This window comes from Pocillopora damicornis, chromosome 7 (genome assembly GCF_964200805.1).
Source record: "Pocillopora damicornis chromosome 7, jaPocDami1.2, whole genome shotgun sequence".
Classification (NCBI taxonomy): Eukaryota; Metazoa; Cnidaria; class Anthozoa; order Scleractinia; family Pocilloporidae; genus Pocillopora; species Pocillopora damicornis.
This window is the reverse complement of record NC_142676.1, coordinates 11,084,346-11,100,585: the sequence shown is the minus strand read 5'-3', so window position 1 is coordinate 11,100,585 and position 16,240 is coordinate 11,084,346. Positions and strand designations below refer to the sequence as shown.

Below are 16,240 nucleotides of genomic sequence, written 5' to 3'. Positions count from 1 at the left end.
GCAAAAGTAGTTCATGTGCATGTGCAAATTTTCAACACACTTGCATAATACGCTGTCTAGCTAAGTCGTGTTATATTGAACATAAAAGCTATTGTTTAATCTCTCTTTCTCTCTTTTGCAAAAATATGTGTGCTGAAAATCCTTGCGAGAGCAACACCACTTGTCAAAGCAAATCTGCAGACAAACCTTATCACTGTCTGTGTTCTGCTGGATGTAAAGGTTCGAGATGCCAAACAGCTAAACAAAAATCATCTCAAGTTATCCTCAATTCAATTTTTAAGAATTATGCAAGTTGTACACTAACTGCGTGAACACGTGTCATTTACATCGTTATTTCTAAGCAACAAAAAGCGAAAAAAAAAGAGAGTGAATGAAGGGGATGGTGTTTTCTTAAATCTGAAACTGGCGTCTAAGATTTGAAAAGTAACTCAGATTGTGAATAAGTAGATTACAAACTAGAATGAACCTACCAACGGATACATTTGATGCAGCATTAACCAGATTAAAAAGAGAAGCAAATGATTACTTGCAGTTCACCTAACCAACTAATTCGTTGTCTTCGGACATCGATGAGTGTGCCAAAGGTATTCACAATTTCAGTCCCCATGCCTTTTGAAACGATACGATTGAAGGGCCCGGAAAACCTGGGAATGGCCGAGAGTGCAAAGATACGTGCAAGTGTTATCTTTTGTAACATTAAGCTGAGAGAGGCTCCTATGAAAGAAATTTCTCATGAAAATGTCAACGCACTATAGTACTATAATGTGCAAAGCAAAGAACATAAACAGCGCGCGAATTCACAAATAGATGAAATCAGACAACTCTAATGATGAGAGAGAAGAGTAATTCGATAGTTAATACCATTCAATTCGGAGATAAAAAAAGAGCACAATGGTTTAGTAGTTATAATGTTGAAAGAATCCGTCAGAAATGAAAATTATGACGGCGATGACGATGATAATGACTACGTCATTTACGGTGATGGAGATATTGAAAGTGTTTATAATTTCTTTTGTCAAAGAAATTGCATTCAAAATCCTTGTAAGAACAACGCTACTTGTCAAAGGGTGGAAAAAAAGGGTTAGGGTTATCGGTTTCTGTGACCTGTTGCATTTAAAAATTCACATTGTTAAACAGGTGGACAAGGCTTCTGTGTTTTCTTAAGAGCTTCCTATCAACACCTATGATGAAAGAATCGTATCTTTTTAAATGATCATTCAACTTTTTGATCTCCAGAACAAGTTCGATTGTTTCACATCTTCACCAATGACAACAACACCTTAAGAGAATTGCTTCGATTTACAACTGACTAGAAAATCATGCACGACTGTTCATCCGCAAGCAAACACACATTTAATTGTAGCTCCAATACTTTACCTAAAACTAAGTAAATAAATCATTAAATAAATAAACAAATATAACTTCTTCATGGCCCAATACTTTCGTGACCAATTGAGTGGCCGTAACGTACTCGATGCAGAGGAAATAGACAAGTGGCGGGTAGGTAAAACTACCTTCTCTAATTTGTGACAACTGTGATCGTTGCTGCTGTTTGATTCCATTAATTTCATTTTTCTTACAGAGGACTTTAAGGTGGTAAAATAAAAAATCAAGGATATTTTCAGTTTCTGCATGTCTTTTTGTTTGCTTGTTTGTTCCCGGCGTTTGTTTGTTTGTTTGTTTTTTTTTCCTTTCCTTTTCCTTTTTTTTCCTTTTTTCTTTTTTTTTTTTGATTTGTTTCGTTTGCCTGAAAACATTGTTCGTAAACCAAATAGGCAGGATGAACCATCAACTTCACTTAATTGTAAAGTTATGAGAGCCGCCTTTAAAAACTTTTTCCAGGCTTTAGAATAAAGACTGGAAAGTATAGGAGCTCCGCTTTAAGGTGAGGCTAAATATTTGTATCAACTTTTATCGAGTTTTGAGGTTACGAGAAAATGGAAATATTATTCGATTTAATGAGACTAGTTCCAAAGACTTCCTTTTCATTTAGGGGATTGAAGCATACATACACACTGCTGATCAGAGTAAAATGAAATACCCCGAGATAAATGTCTATGATAAGTACAACAGAAATTCCAATTACATAGAGTCAGTCTTATAATGTAGTAATTCGAGCGGACTAAAATTTAACAGAAGTTTCACTTTCTAACTGAAAAGAAACTTAATTAGTGATTGCCTTTGCATTCCCATGAGTAAATCTCTCAAACCACATTCATTTTTGCGTGTTTGGCCATTGCCATAACGTACTACGTTGGCTTACCGTTGATAAAAATGAAAATTCTTCTAACGGACTTGCTTACAAAAGGTTGGGTTTTTTATTTTATTTCTAATACTCCTGTTGGCAAACATGATAGATTTGGTAGTTACTTAAACGATGAATGACCTAAAACGACCTAAAATGACCTTAAATGACCTGAGGTGACCTTGGGTGATTTCCAAAATGACCTTAAACGACCTAAAATGACCTTGGGTGATATCTAAATTGTCTTAAAATGACCTAAAATGACCTCGAGTTTGCGGCGCCGACAAAATTAGAAATTTTGCGTAGGCTCCTCTAAAGTTTTTTTTTTTATGCCTAAAAATACCAAGTAGTTACTTTCATGGCCTGTCAAAGGAGTGTCGTGTAGTGCCACTTGGCGACACAATCCACTGTTGCTTCTTCATAGAGGAAGTCAGCATCCATCGAACGAATTTGAAACATTGTGGCAAGTCGCCCAAAAGTCCTTTTTTCTCCTACTTTCATATTTTGTAGCCCAATATGTTCTTATAATAATGGTGTAGTATTTTTTTTATAAATTTATTGGAGTTTTCGAGAAATGACTTTTTTCGTTCGACTGCTTAAATATGCACATTTTCACCGTGAATATTACCCGAGTTGTGTGACCTCATGTGACGAATGTACTAGACCTACGGTATTTCTGAGAACTTAGTCCTTTGTTTTATCATCTTAACTTAATCCCCTGTTGTTATTGAAGCTGGCAAAGAAATATTTGTTTTTTGGTGAATATTTTTGTCCAACATACTTCTCCTATGTCCAAAAGTAGCATCAAAACAAAGACAGTTTTAACAATGACCAATATGACAGAATCTACTGACCTTCAAGCTTTTAAAAGACCAAAGGATGGTTATTAAGTTACTGTAAAAATTTTCTTTTGTATTTGTGTTGTTCTACCTTGACACGAACTCAAAGTCCGCCAAAATTTACTTCAAAGCGACTATGAAATATACATGGTGCGCCAACGTGTCGCTACCGTAAACCGGCATAAATCATTACAATTTGTAAAGAAGTCTAACATAAGACTCTCACCTTGTTTATTTATGATTTTATTAGCCGTTTCGATTATTATATTACGCCTGGGTATTACTTTTTGAGAGTAGCCCAGGTTTTGCGTTGTGTTTTCCCCTCCCTCATTTATATCATAAGCTAGTCACGCAATAATTGATACCGACACAAGTGAATATTTAGCATGTGTAAAGATTTTTGTTTACGTTGAATTCTGTGCTCTCTTCACTAACCGTTGTTTTAGCGGCAGTGCAACAGTTAAAAGCGGATTGTTGCTTCAACGCTACTGAAATTTTTTAGTATTCAGACAGGCAAGCAAAACGTGATGCTCTGGGAATAAAACTAGGGGCCTTTTACATGATATCCGAGTGAGTTTTGTACAAGAATGAGTTCATACAGGTTGCCATATAATAACCAGCGTAAAATTTATTCGAAACGAGTCATTTCTGAGTGAGGTTTTCATTACAGAACGAAACGCTCATTCCGGACGACCTTTTCTACCTGCGCAATGTAAACGCGGCACGGCTCTCGTGAAGGAAATGGAATCCGCTTTCGAAAGTTTGACGATTCGCGCTTTCGGTTAACTCACGTTGTGGAGCGCAGAACTGGTGTGCAGGCGGTGCCAACACCCAGGGTCGTAAAATAATTAAGACCGAGCGACCAGTGGCTGCCTTTTCTATGACAAAGGCTACTTATTAGACATTCTAGTCTCCTCGGGGAAGGAAGATAAGCCCTAAGCTCCGTCCCCATTCTCTTCTCTGAAATGGTTAACAGGGGACGTTGAAGAACCAACGCGCTTCTCGCAAAGAGTAGGGAACTTAGCTCCCGGTGTTGTGGTCTTCCCTTGTCATTGTTTACATAGGCCCCCATGTAAAAACCAGCTCTGAGCTAAACTGGACTAGCCTGTCTAAATATCGCAAATACATATACACATAATGTTATTATGAAACGTTTGGAAATAATTCTTACTATTAAATACGAATAACACTTAATTATAAATCACCTTGTGATCCAAATGCAGTGGATATCATGTCACAAAACAGCAATTGATGGACACGGTTGAAAACGGAATACATGATACAAGACTCATTAGAAACGTTCCCTGATAATCTGAACCTAAATAAAGTTCTGTAACCAATGGTTTCGTTTTAAATAGTTTTGACATTTGCCTTAGGCCATGAGAAGCCGCGAGCACTATGTTCTCTCTTTATCATTATTTATTAATGTTTATTTAATATATTTTTTTAGCGACCAGTGGTATTCCTTAGTTCCTATTAAAAAAATTCCGATACCATCACAAAGTAACCTCTGGAACCCAGAGTTTGCTTTAGGACTGCTTACCCTATACATGATTTCCTCTCCGGTTCTTTTTCACTTGTGCGTGGTTAAGGAAAATTCGCTTTAAAAGACAAAACGAGGAAATTCTATCAATTAACCAATAGCTTCTCGAACTCCCTGTATAAATATACATATCAATATTTCCGACTCAGAACGTCATTTGTCTTTTGTGTACAAAGAGAAATATTTTTGTCCTGGTTAGATTACTTTTTGCTTGAATAAATGTTTGAACAGTGATAATTATTTTTGGTATTTCTCTTGTACGCCATCGTGGATAACACTGTTCATAACGATTTTGGACATGTTTATGCTACTACAATTGTTTTTTCGGCCGAAGACGTTTGAATGGTTCTGATACAAAGCTCGAGCAGAAATTGTACTTACCGTGGCGTAGTTTTTTCAACATCTTGAGGCTGTCACTTATAGGACCAATCACAGCAAAAAATTCAGACGATACTTTAAAGATTCGACACAGACTGCAGCAACAATAAAAACGCTTTCCAAACTATTTTGTGTTTTCCAAAATAGCGTTTTCCGCCAAAAATGGCTTATTTAGGAGTAAAATTAGTGTCAATTCCGCAAAAATACGTTGAATAACACCTTTTTTTTAAAGACCTAGAGGGAGGATGACCTCAAAGTAGCACTATCTAGGCAGAAAGCACGGAAATGTCTCATAAATGATAGCACCAGAAAGACTTCGATTTTCACGGAGGAAGGAAAAGAGTCGTTTCAAAAGGGCAAAACTTTGTTTAATTCCACGGACAGTTAAATGTCAAGGCATTTTACCCATACAAATATTCCATTTTCCACTGCATGGTCTGTTAAACATGGTGAAAGTGCCCAAAATTATCTGAACGTTTAATATATGAACAATAAAGTCTATGATTTTAACATAATATTTAAAAAATCTGATAACCTGGTTTATTTAAAATTCTGCATTGGATAACGTCAAATGCAGCAGAAATTCTGCGCGATGTAACGTCAAGCGCTGCAGAAATTCTGCTCGATGAAACGTCAAGTGCTGCAGAAATTCTGCACGATGTAACGTCAAGTGCTGCAGAAATTCTGCACGGTGTACCGTCAAGTGCTGCAGAAATTCTGCACGATGTAACGTCAAGTGCTGCAGAAATTCTGCACGATGTAACGTCAAGTGTTGCAGAAATTCTGCACGGTGTAACGTCAAGTGCTGCAGAAACTCTGCACGATTTACCGTCAAGTGCTGCAGAAATTCTGCACGCTGTAACGTCAAGTGTTGCAGAAATTCTGCACGGTGTAACGTCAAGTGCTGTAGAAATTCTGCACGATGAAACGTCAAGTGCTGCACAAATTCTGCAGGGTGTAACGTCAAGTGTTGCAGAAATTCTGCACGATGAAACGTCAAGTGCTGCAGAAATTCTGCACGATGTACCGTCAAGTGCTGCAGAAATTCTGCACGCTGTAACGTCAAGTGTTGCAGAAATTCTGCACGCTGTAACGTCAAGTGCTGCAGAAATTCTGCACCATGTTACGTGTAGTGTTGAAGAAATTCTGCAGTAGTTTCAGATAGGAAATTTTAAGGGTCCTAATCTATACCGTCATTTTCAACTCTAGTTTTTTAATGTTTTTCTATATACGTCAACAATACTCTTCATCCTGACGCTTTTTCCATGCTTGCTTTTAAATAAAACAAGTGAAATGAACCTCACGATTGGAATCTAAGGGCTCCCAACGGGACCCATAGCTTTAATGAGTAGGTAATTCAAATTACAAATCAGACTTACACTCAAAAAAAATTTTTGATAACATAAACTTTGTCAATTGAATTGTTTACTAACTAGTAGATTGTCATTGACATATAAACTAGGAAGATACAAGACTACAAATTTTAGTCTCTATCGCTGCCTGTTCGGAAGGCAAAGCGATACTGTCTATCCTAACTGCGCTTCGCCCTTTCCTCAACGCAGCCACCATTGCATAGCCATTGGGGGTTCCAGCATCAATAACCACGTCCCCTTCTCTGGAGAGGTTTTCTACAAGCCATGTGTAGCCTTGTGCTGGGAATGAATTCAGGAAAATCAAATTTTCCTTACTGGCGGACAAATGTCTCGAGGTTATTTGCCTTGAGACAGACCAGTGTCCAACTACAAAGGTTTCCAAGGCTTCCTGTAAATACGGACCTAAAAAAATTAAAATGAGTATCAACAATATGATATATGCGTATTATACACTTACTAATTTCTTTCGACACTGCTGGAACGTTTTAATTCACCAAACCTTATTATAAATTGTGCATGTAATACGCTCTCAAGGAGAAAGTTTAAAACAAGTTCAGATTATAGAATCATGATATATATTTTTGTTAACTCTACAAGTACATCAAATAATTCAATTCTGTTGACTATGAGGTTTTTAAAACTTTCTTCTGAGGACAGTTGTTTAATTCTAGAAGTATCTTACTTTGTGCTGTAGTTGGAGGTTTATTTTGGACGTAAAAGTAGCCATGCTGTGCCAGAGTAGCGCCCTCTTTTAGCATTTTTTCTTTTAGATTTTTTACACCTTCAACCATTGTAAATAAAACAATGTTAAATGATGTAAGCTTGCAGAAATTAATGCGGGAAACAGTGCTAATTACATCATCAGCATTCTGTGAAGAGAAAAATATGAGTCGTAATAAGTAAATGCAAACAACTAAAAGTTATCCACAAAAAACAGGATTTGATTAGGATTGTAGTAAAATCCTGCATGTATTCGTTAAAGGCGATTTTTCCGTGCCGTTCTCAGCCTAACTGGAACGTAACATGATTTTTTATCATAAAAATGAAGTAAATGTTCATATTAAGTTCATTTAACTTAACTTATAACATTTCCCGGTTAAAATGAAACTTTTCGGAAAATTAAAACAACGGAAGGCGACAAGAAACATAACGTCTTATGCTAACAAGGGCAATTAAAATAACAAGGGCAATTAAAATAACAATGCCTCGTCACTTAATTCATTTCTTTCCAAGTCACTCGATAGTCGAACGGTTGCGGGAGAGTCTCACCTAGATTTTTATCTTACCTCGCACTGCTCCCCTGCTTCACCTATGGTTAAAAACGCTCCCTCGTAATGTGGTAACTTTGCCAGATCGCTTTGTTGTACGTCTAACTGGCTGTTGCTAAATACTACGAGCCCAAATGTTCACAGATCCAAACCGATACGCGCCCCGTGAATTTATTGGAGTGAATTCGAGCTGAAAGAAGAATTGATGATAGATTTTAGGCTTACAGTGAATTGATACATCAGTAATTTAGCCATAACCTGGATTGAATGGGAATTTAGAGTCCAATGTCAGCAATAAATGTATACTGTATACTTTAAATCACCTTGAGTTTCTTCTTGGGAGGTGATGCTCCAGATTCTTCAGCAACAGAACCTGATGAGTCTTCGTATGATTCAGCTCCGATTATGTTTAAGAAATTTTCCACTCTTTTTCCTCCTCTGTATAAATACGCGGCTCCCGAATTCACTTTAATGTACCACAGTTTCGCTTCATTACTGCGCTTATCTTTTGGAGGCATCTTAAGTAGAAGGTTAGTTTACGACCAAGGCTGATCAGTTCTGGGATACACTCCTGAAGACCTGAAGACCTGAAGACCTCTTATCGCGAATCATCATTGCCTTTTTTTATACTATTGAGGGAACAATAATAGCAGTGATGAAAAGAGTCGCGATGAACTGCATTTCCGTCAAAGCTTTTTACACCTTCAGAATAAATTAAAAAGGTGACATTTTCCTGTGAGAACCAGTCGACGCAACTTAAAAGTTGCCTTGACACTTCCTGTTGTTTTTGTGTTATAACTGTGAGGCCTTGTCCACGCTATGCCTTTTAAATTTTGGTATTAAATCGTCGTTTCCTTCCAATCGTGGGAACAGTTAATTTTGTTTTCGCCCACAGTCCAACGATCTCTGGCGGTATCATCGGGCAAATATACATAACTAGGTCTGAATCAAACAAAAACCGCGGGCGTTTTGAAAATGGCTCCATATTCGGTTAATACTTGATCAACTTATGTGCACGGTATGCCAGTCAGAGATTTGAAGTAGCGATTTGAAATTTATCCACTATAAAAAGTGGATACCACAGTGTTTAAAGGGGAAAAATCCGCTGAAGATTCCATCTTTGACATCAAAACCCATGACAAGCCGTTCGAGACCTCCCAATTCGTGCCACCCATTAGGCGAAAAATATGTTCTCACTAAGGCGAAGGAATAAGATTGCTTCGGACTAACTCTTCGAAAAAACATTTGAAGAGGTCCTTTTGAAATTCAAACAACGTTTCAAAGCATGAGGGTACCCAGAAAACATCATAGGAAGGACTCTGTCGGGGGTCAACAATCGGCCCTTTCATGTACACAAAAGCCAAAAGGTCACGAACGATTGTTGCCTTTTGTCACAACGTGCCACCAGACGGTCAAAAAATTAAATCATAATATTGATGAAACATTGGAGTCTGAGTTTGAGTTCAAGAAGATGTAAATACTAAATACGCAGTCAATCCAGTCTCAAGAATTTTTCATTAACACCACAAATTTAATTTTAATTTAAGATTGGTTTGAGGACAGATCATAAATGCGCAATGTAATTTAAAGCCCCTAACTGATCACGGATTGGTGTCGCAGAATCTAGCTGAACGCGCGTATTGTGAGTCTTACTGTTTCTCCTGCTTCACTTGCGCGGAGAAGAAAATACTGGTTCGCAGGCTATATAACCAAAGTCTGTGTGATATACTTTCAACGGTAAATCCATTTATTTCAAGAAAAACGTAAACCTAGATCCAGTTTAACTGTTAATTGTAAAATAACCTCAAATTCGGAAAAAATTATATGCATGAGTGTCAACGTTGACCATACGACGCCGACTTATTGTCTTATCACAGATGCTATGAGTATTTCTCTTCACGATGCCGATACTTCATTGGGGTATGACGAAACGCCACAGGGTGAGGAAATTTTGATTTTAAAATTTTATAGTGAAGCTCGAAAGAGGGGCGTTTTGATCTCTGAGAAAAGCAACACCTTTGAAAAAATTATCCGGCCACAACACAGATCACCGCGTAATCGAATCACTGAAATCACAATTTTTTCTAACTGTACAGACAACCGACCGCATCACAAAGCCACACTACATACTTTCAAGTTGACTTTAACCCGTGCATAAGGGTCCACTAATCGAGAAAATACAGCAAAACTACAGAATACAAGGCCACTCATTTACCTCTCGATGAATCACAACACATCCTTTTGTGTTCGTTTACTGCGCAAAGGGCAAGTTAATCAATGTTATTGATCAAAATTCAAGGTTACCTTCGTCTTAAGTGATTATACTTTCAACGAAGACTTGAACAAGTTTTAATTTCCATTTAATATGGTCCCATAATTTTTTCTCAAATTTAGATTTATCTGCTAGACGAGACGAGGAAATTTTGTGGATCATTTCCATTAACTGTTGCGCAAAAAAGTGCATGAGGCAACTGTCTGTAGAAGACATAAGATATGCTGAAGCAAAGAAAAAGGCAGGAAAGCGAAACTATTTTTTAGAGTACCTGCATCAACACAGTAGCTCTGATGATTCCAATGAACTACAAACTGAATTTTATGTAAAAGGAAAGATTGTGTGTAGGGAAGCATGGCTTCTTGCACACAATTTAAATAAGGAAACCTTTAGACGAATTTGGGGAAAATTTAAAGATGGTGCAAATGTGCTGGAGCATGGGAATAAAGGAAGGAAGTCAATCACTAGCAAGACTGCAGATTGCATTGCCTGGTTGCAGTTTTTTGTTAGCTGTGTAGGGGACCACCAACCAGACAATGGTGGCATCCATTTACCAACATGCTTTACTAAAAGTGACATTTACAAAAAAATGCTGGAGGAAAATAAAGCACTCAATCAGCCAACAGTATCCCTTTCTCATTTTTATGGCCTATGGGAAAGGAATTTTCTTCATGTCACCATTCCCAAGGTAAGTGGCACCAAATATGCAATAGTTTTCAGTATGATGATGACTAACACTTACAGGTGTGTGTATTTTATAAACCATTTATGTAATAATATCATTGCTGTTCCAATACATTAATTTGACAATGGCACCCAAAGAGAACATGAAAATGTGTTAAATATGGAAACCTAGATAGCAAAATAGGGGGCCCAGTAGGTCATGACCACCTCTTATCCAACAATCATGAGTGAAAAAAGTTTTATTTTGTGGCTTTGTTTGGTCTGTAAACTGCTGAGATGAACCATGCCTAGTTTTTTTTCATGTTATACCTCATACATGCAGAAATGATCTATCAATTTGAATCTTCTAGGAAAATCGCTTTACAAAATGCACAGACTGCACAAAATACAAGCAGGAGAAAGAGAAAACTGTGGACAAAGCCAGAAGGGCTGAAATTGATCACTTGCTGAAGCTTCATCTTGATTAAGTCTGGTGAGAGAAATGTTTAAAAAAGTACAGTTAGTTTGATGAACAAAAAATCTGTCACATCAAAAGCAATTCACTAGTCTTCTGGTCTTAAGAACTAATAATAATTTTTCCTTATATCACTAGGCAGGAAAGGAGGGTGTACTATCTTCACAGGTATAAAGCCAGGAGGTACCCATCAAAGTATGTGGCAAATATTGCTGATGGTATGGACCAACACACCACAAATGTCCCAAGTGTGCGCCGAATTACCAAGGCAATGTCTGCACTTACGACTGTGGGAACACACCTTGTTGGTTCCATTATTCACAACGGACAAGCACAAAATGGAAAGGAGATTTATGGGTCATTTGACTACTACCAGTATCCTCATGACTCTAATCTCACTATGACAGTTCTGTTGGAAGTCCTTGTAAGATGGTCGGAGGAATTTGACCTACCACCCATTCTCTATCTGCAGTTTGACAACTGTGTTAGAGAAAACAAGAACCGCTACATGTTTGCTCTATTGGCACTTCTGGTTAAAGAGAAAATTTTTGAAAAAGTATGTTATCTTGGGTAATTTTAAAAGAAATGCATTTGCCTTATTCACATTTCCCACAAAGCACTTTGTTCAAGTGTCAAAATGTCCCATTGCAATGTTTTCAAGGTCCATTTGGGTGGGAAGTTAGTTTCCATTCAATCTCAATTTTTGCAACTACTGAATGAATGTAACCTGAAGTTGAAATTAAAAAAAAACAACACCACTTTCCCTTCTTGTATTTCAGATAAGAGTTAACTTTCTCCCAGTGGGACATACCCATGAGGACATAGATGCCTTTTTTGGGGTTTATTCAAAGCACTTAGACAAACTGGATGTTTACACAGTCACAGGTAAGTTGTTCTAACATAAAGTAATTACTTCAAGGTACAGTTGGAGTAACTGAGAGGTTCAACAATCAAAACTGCCTGTGCAGTGTGATAATCTTGTGTGGCAAATATTCACATAAGTTATCTATCAATATAAATACATAGCAACTAGCACTGTGATCAAACAAATTTCTGCACGAGGCAAGAGCATGGTTCAAAATTTAGTCTATAGAAAGTATGAACACTTCCACTTGAATTAACAGACTAAATGTGACATTGACATGTTATAAATTTGGTGTAAATGTTTATTTACAGAGTACATGTAAGATCTTAATTTAATTTACACTTCACTGTCACTTAGAATTACTGAAGGCACTGGAAACATGCATGAAGAATCCAACACCCAAGCCCTATATGCTCAAGATGGTTTATGACATAAAATCATGGATTAGTGATTATTGTGAGGAGTTACATGAACACACAGTTCCAAAGTGCTTTAAATTTACATTGAATGAGGATGGAAAAGCAGTTATGCACTACAGAAATTGGAGCCATGAGCCATGGAAAGAGCCCATTGCAATGCTGAAGGTTAGCACATGAAATTCTTAATTAGTGGTTCCTGAGTCATAGTTAAAATAGTAACTTAAAAGCTTACCTGATGTTTTCTGAAGTAGCATTGGCACTGACAATTTGTAGGCCTGAAAAATAACATTAATGCTCCAAATAACTGAATGTTTGCTGACATTACATGTTAAGAATATGCTGGGTTTAAATTGATCCTTAATTTAAAATGTATCTCACTGCTTTTCCCTGTCTTTAAGATTGGGATCATAATGTGTACAAGTCAAAGAAGAATTAAATGGAAAGAGAAAGCCCTTATTATTGTCTCTCAAGGAAATTTGAGCCAACAAATACATTGCTAGACATGGTTTGATGCTACTCTGGTTTAAAGATTAATTTTGTTGAATTTAACAGATAAGTTACAATTATTTAATATTTAAACCAGAATAAAATCAAACCATGTTTGATTGTTCACCTGGCTGCCTTGAGAGGTTTAATATATCAAATTCATTGTTGCCTTTTTTTGCTGTACTAGAGTTTACCCTCTGGAAAGCCAAATACTGTGACTCCTTCCCTACATAAACTGGACATGGAGGGATTGAAGAGAGATATTCCCACCAAATATCCCAAGAATATGCCCTTAAAAGCATCTGAAGAGTGGGAATCCTGGTTAGCAAATACAGAGTTTAATCTATTATCAGTACCTGACAACTACACTTGGCCAGTGGATAAATTGAAGAATACTTCAAGGACTGTTTTAGCCTCAAATGCTGAACTCCCTCATGAACTTTTAGAGCTCAGAGAGAAAGAGATCCAGCCTATCACAGAGGTGAATAATAATTAAAATGCAGCAGTGGACACTAAAAAGCCAAGCCTTCAAATGGTCCTACAGATATAAAAGAGAAATAATTAGAGGGGTCCATTCCTCTAACCCCTTCTGCGTCCAGTTATAGATTATACAAGTCCAACTTTAGATATATAATAATGTACATGATAAAATTACATGCTTCTGATTTGCTGAAAACAAGCCAATTCTCATGTAGCACAAATGCAAAGTTGCAACATGAGTCCAAATTACAAATAGGGCAAACACACTTTCAAAATTTTGTCTGCACATTGTTCTTGCAATTTGGTTTACTAAGCACTTGTAATTTTTCAAATACCACGAAATTGCACTTGCCCTTCAGGCTCGTGCAAAAATTTTGTTGTCTTTGGAAACTTATTTGTGCTTATTCACACCAAATTGCACTAATCGAATATGACACGGTCACATAATCCATTACTTATAATTAATCAAAGAATAAAATGATAAGAACAATTGATAATTGATACATCTCAGTCGAAATGCTCACCTAAACAAGTAAATTCTAATGAAATGTCTGTTGAATATTTCAGATTTACACAGGACGTTACAGGACCCCGAGGGAAAGGGAAGCGCCTATTGAAATGGTAGACGATTTCCTCGCTACTCTTCAAGTCAGCTGCTTTGTGGCTTTGTACTTCGCCAATTACGATAAACTGCCCTGCATTGGCAAGGTCCTGGCCGTCGAGGAGGACAATTTTAAGGTGCATTACTGGAAAGGCACTTACTGTGGAAAGTGGACTCCTCAGCATGTTCCCCGACAAAAATCCAGACCATGGGTGGAGATCCTTCCTAAGAGCTGTATAGTGTGCAGTTCATTTGAGCTTACGGAAGACAACAAGCTAATGCCATCAACAAGAAAATTTCTCAAGGAAAGATATGTTGCTTTGAGGACAATTCAATCTTGAGTTTTTTCCTTTACGCCATTCCTTCCTGAAATTGGGCTTAGCTCTTTGTGTAAAATTACATAGAGTGTCGTGACACATGCGTAGTAACGTTGCTTTAGAACACGCATGTACTGGAATTGCGGTTTAATGACTTGTGTGTTGCTCAGTGGCCTCTGCCTATGTGGAGTTTACAATTAATTCTCTATAAGTTACAGAGTCGAGTTAAGTTCAAAGCTAGGTATTCTTTTTGCTTTGACACTGTTCAGCAAGATGTGGTAAATGAATCCACCTACATCGATGAAGTCTTTTATCGATCGAGTCGTATCTAGTTGCCACTCTGTGAGGAAAATATATTTATTTATGGATGTTTATTTAGCAATCGATTTCAACCCGAGTCTCTCATCTCGAGGCCGTAGGTAGGACATATATATAGATATATAAGAAACCAAAATTTTTTTCCCTCGATGTCGAATTTTCTAAGCCACCGTGTATTGAAACTACTGAAATGTAGCATGGATTTATTGTAACTTAACTCTCCATCCATAAGGCCTCAAGGGCCTTTATTACAGGGTAGGGTAAATGCAAGATAAAAATAAGAAATTTTTTATTAGTTGTAATTTTTACATATGTTTTTGAGATAGTTCAAAGGAATGGCAGTGTAACAGTTTATATTTTCCTCTTTTAAAGTGGAATCAAATTGTTTGTGTGATAGATCTCAAAATTTTATGTCATTGGATTTATTATATTTTTTCATTTCATTTATCTGATCGTGCAATAAAGGGACGTGACTTGAACTGTTTATTGTATTTCTTACTTCCTTAACAGATGAGTATAACTACCACATTTATGAAGATGTGCCATTTGATAGTTTAATTATTGTAAATCATAGAGTGATTGAGGATCACTGACCAAATGTTGTGGAATTTTTTATTGACTGGTTTTAGTAAGATTGCTAAATGGCTGTATTGTGATTGTGTAAATGTGATTGCAGAATTTCTGTGACATCCAGTGGTTGAGTGGTTGCAGAATTTCTGCGACACCCAGTGGTGAAGAGGTTGCATAATTTCTGCAACAAGTTTTGAGTGAGGGGTCGCAGAATTTCTGCAACAGCTTGAGACTGAGTGATCGCAGAATTTCTGCGACATCCAGTGCTTGAGTGGTCGCAGAATTTCTGCGACAGCTTGTGACTAGGTGATCGCAGAATTTCTGTGACATCCAGTGCTTGAGTGGTTGCAGAATTTCTGCGACAGCTTGTGACTGGGTGATCGCAGAATTTCTGCGACATCCAGTGCTTGAGGGGTCGCAGAATTTCTGCGACAGCTTGTGACTTGGTGATCGCAGAATTTCTGCGACAACATGGTACTGAGTGAATGCAGAATTTCTGTGACATCTAGGTGACTGAGTGGTTGCAGAATTCCTATAATATCTATTTCCTGAGTGGTTGCAGATTACCTCTGCATCTTTCCATGGTTGACTCTTAACACATTGTTTTTTACAGACATGCTCAATCTTGCAGGAGAAAATAAGATTTTTTAATCCTTCTAAGATTTTATCCGCGAAATTTGATTAATTTTGCTAGTTTTCCTAAACGTGCAGAGGAAAACTATTGATTTATCAAAAAATAGGCTATTTTGGAAAACACAAAATAGTTTGGAAAGCGTTTAAAGTGTTATGAAACCATGAATTAAATACACTTTTCCAACTATTTTTAGCAAATTACGCAAAAAAAGAAGGCGCTACATTCACCTCCACGACACCTTTCATATCTATACTGTCGCCCATACTCAAGAATGATTAATAACATTTCCTAATGATACCCACACTGATATTAAAACCGTTTGTGCTGAACTGAGATAAATTGGACTTGAAAGAATTGTTTTAAACAAGATGGCTCAGGAAAAAAATATGTAGCTATAGGTTACGCAACTTTCCTGCAATTTTATATTCATAACAAAATCGAGAAGACGTTTAGACCGATAAAGCTCGCAAAATTTCTCTGTCATTAAGTAATTG

The 16,240-nt window shown here is 37.1% G+C and overlaps 3 protein-coding genes and 1 long non-coding RNA gene across 5 annotated transcripts; 2 read left to right on the top strand and 2 right to left on the bottom strand.

The window, feature by feature from the left end:
* Positions 1 to 6,311: 6,311 nt before the first annotated feature.
* Positions 6,312 to 9,101, bottom strand: LOC149042550 (uncharacterized). 2 transcript variants are annotated; one of them, XM_089213124.1, is made up of 4 exons: positions 7,970 to 9,101; positions 7,665 to 7,836; positions 7,061 to 7,247; positions 6,312 to 6,780 (listed from the first exon to the last, which is right to left on the bottom strand). In XM_089213124.1, exons 3-4 carry the CDS (start codon positions 7,167 to 7,169, stop codon positions 6,464 to 6,466), a joined length of 426 nt encoding a protein of 141 aa, XP_089069250.1. In that variant the 5' UTR covers positions 7,170 to 7,247; positions 7,665 to 7,836; positions 7,970 to 9,101; the 3' UTR covers positions 6,312 to 6,463. The 2 variants fall into 2 exon arrangements, with proteins under 2 accessions (XP_089069250.1, XP_089069251.1); XM_089213125.1 differs by having other exon boundaries at positions 6,312 to 6,766; positions 7,665 to 9,090.
* A 34-nt stretch (positions 9,102 to 9,135) lies between these two features.
* On the top strand, positions 9,136 to 10,720 carry LOC149042549 (uncharacterized). Its single transcript, XM_089213099.1, has 2 exons — positions 9,136 to 9,586; positions 10,041 to 10,720. Exons 1-2 carry the CDS (start codon positions 9,475 to 9,477, stop codon positions 10,718 to 10,720), a joined length of 792 nt encoding a protein of 263 aa, XP_089069225.1. The 5' UTR covers positions 9,136 to 9,474.
* Positions 10,721 to 10,823: 103 nt separating this feature from the next.
* Positions 10,824 to 14,214, bottom strand: LOC149042548 (uncharacterized). The gene is made up of 4 exons (XR_016188661.1): positions 14,069 to 14,214; positions 13,183 to 13,364; positions 12,573 to 12,615; positions 10,824 to 11,071 (listed from the first exon to the last, which is right to left on the bottom strand). It is a non-coding gene; the product is annotated as an uncharacterized LOC149042548 (long non-coding RNA).
* LOC149042547 (uncharacterized) lies at positions 11,131 to 15,021 on the top strand. Its single transcript, XM_089213078.1, has 5 exons — positions 11,131 to 11,612; positions 11,836 to 11,941; positions 12,279 to 12,505; positions 13,014 to 13,307; positions 13,874 to 15,021. The coding sequence occupies exons 1-5, from the start codon at positions 11,277 to 11,279 to the stop codon at positions 14,246 to 14,248; spliced, it is 1,338 nt and encodes a 445-aa protein (XP_089069204.1). The 5' UTR covers positions 11,131 to 11,276; the 3' UTR covers positions 14,249 to 15,021.
* Positions 15,022 to 16,240: the final 1,219 nt, after the last annotated feature.

Bases quoted from the DNA above. Each gene is read 5' to 3' on its own strand.
- LOC149042550 (XM_089213124.1), bottom strand. From the start codon at position 7,169: ATGGTTGAAGGTGTAAAAAATCTAAAAGAAAAAATGCTAAAAGAGGGC. The intron at 6,781-7,060 runs GTAAGATACTTC...TAATTTTTTTAG, and splicing joins ACCTCCAACTACAGCACAAA to GTCCGTATTTACAGGAAGCC.
- LOC149042549 (XM_089213099.1), top strand. From the start codon at position 9,475: ATGAGTGTCAACGTTGACCATACGACGCCGACTTATTGTCTTATCACA. The intron at 9,587-10,040 runs GTGAGGAAATTT...TCTCAAATTTAG, and splicing joins GTATGACGAAACGCCACAGG to ATTTATCTGCTAGACGAGAC.
- LOC149042547 (XM_089213078.1), top strand. From the start codon at position 11,277: ATGGACCAACACACCACAAATGTCCCAAGTGTGCGCCGAATTACCAAG. The intron at 11,613-11,835 runs GTATGTTATCTT...CTTGTATTTCAG, and splicing joins AAGAGAAAATTTTTGAAAAA to ATAAGAGTTAACTTTCTCCC. The intron at 12,506-13,013 runs GTTAGCACATGA...TTGCTGTACTAG, and splicing joins AGCCCATTGCAATGCTGAAG to AGTTTACCCTCTGGAAAGCC.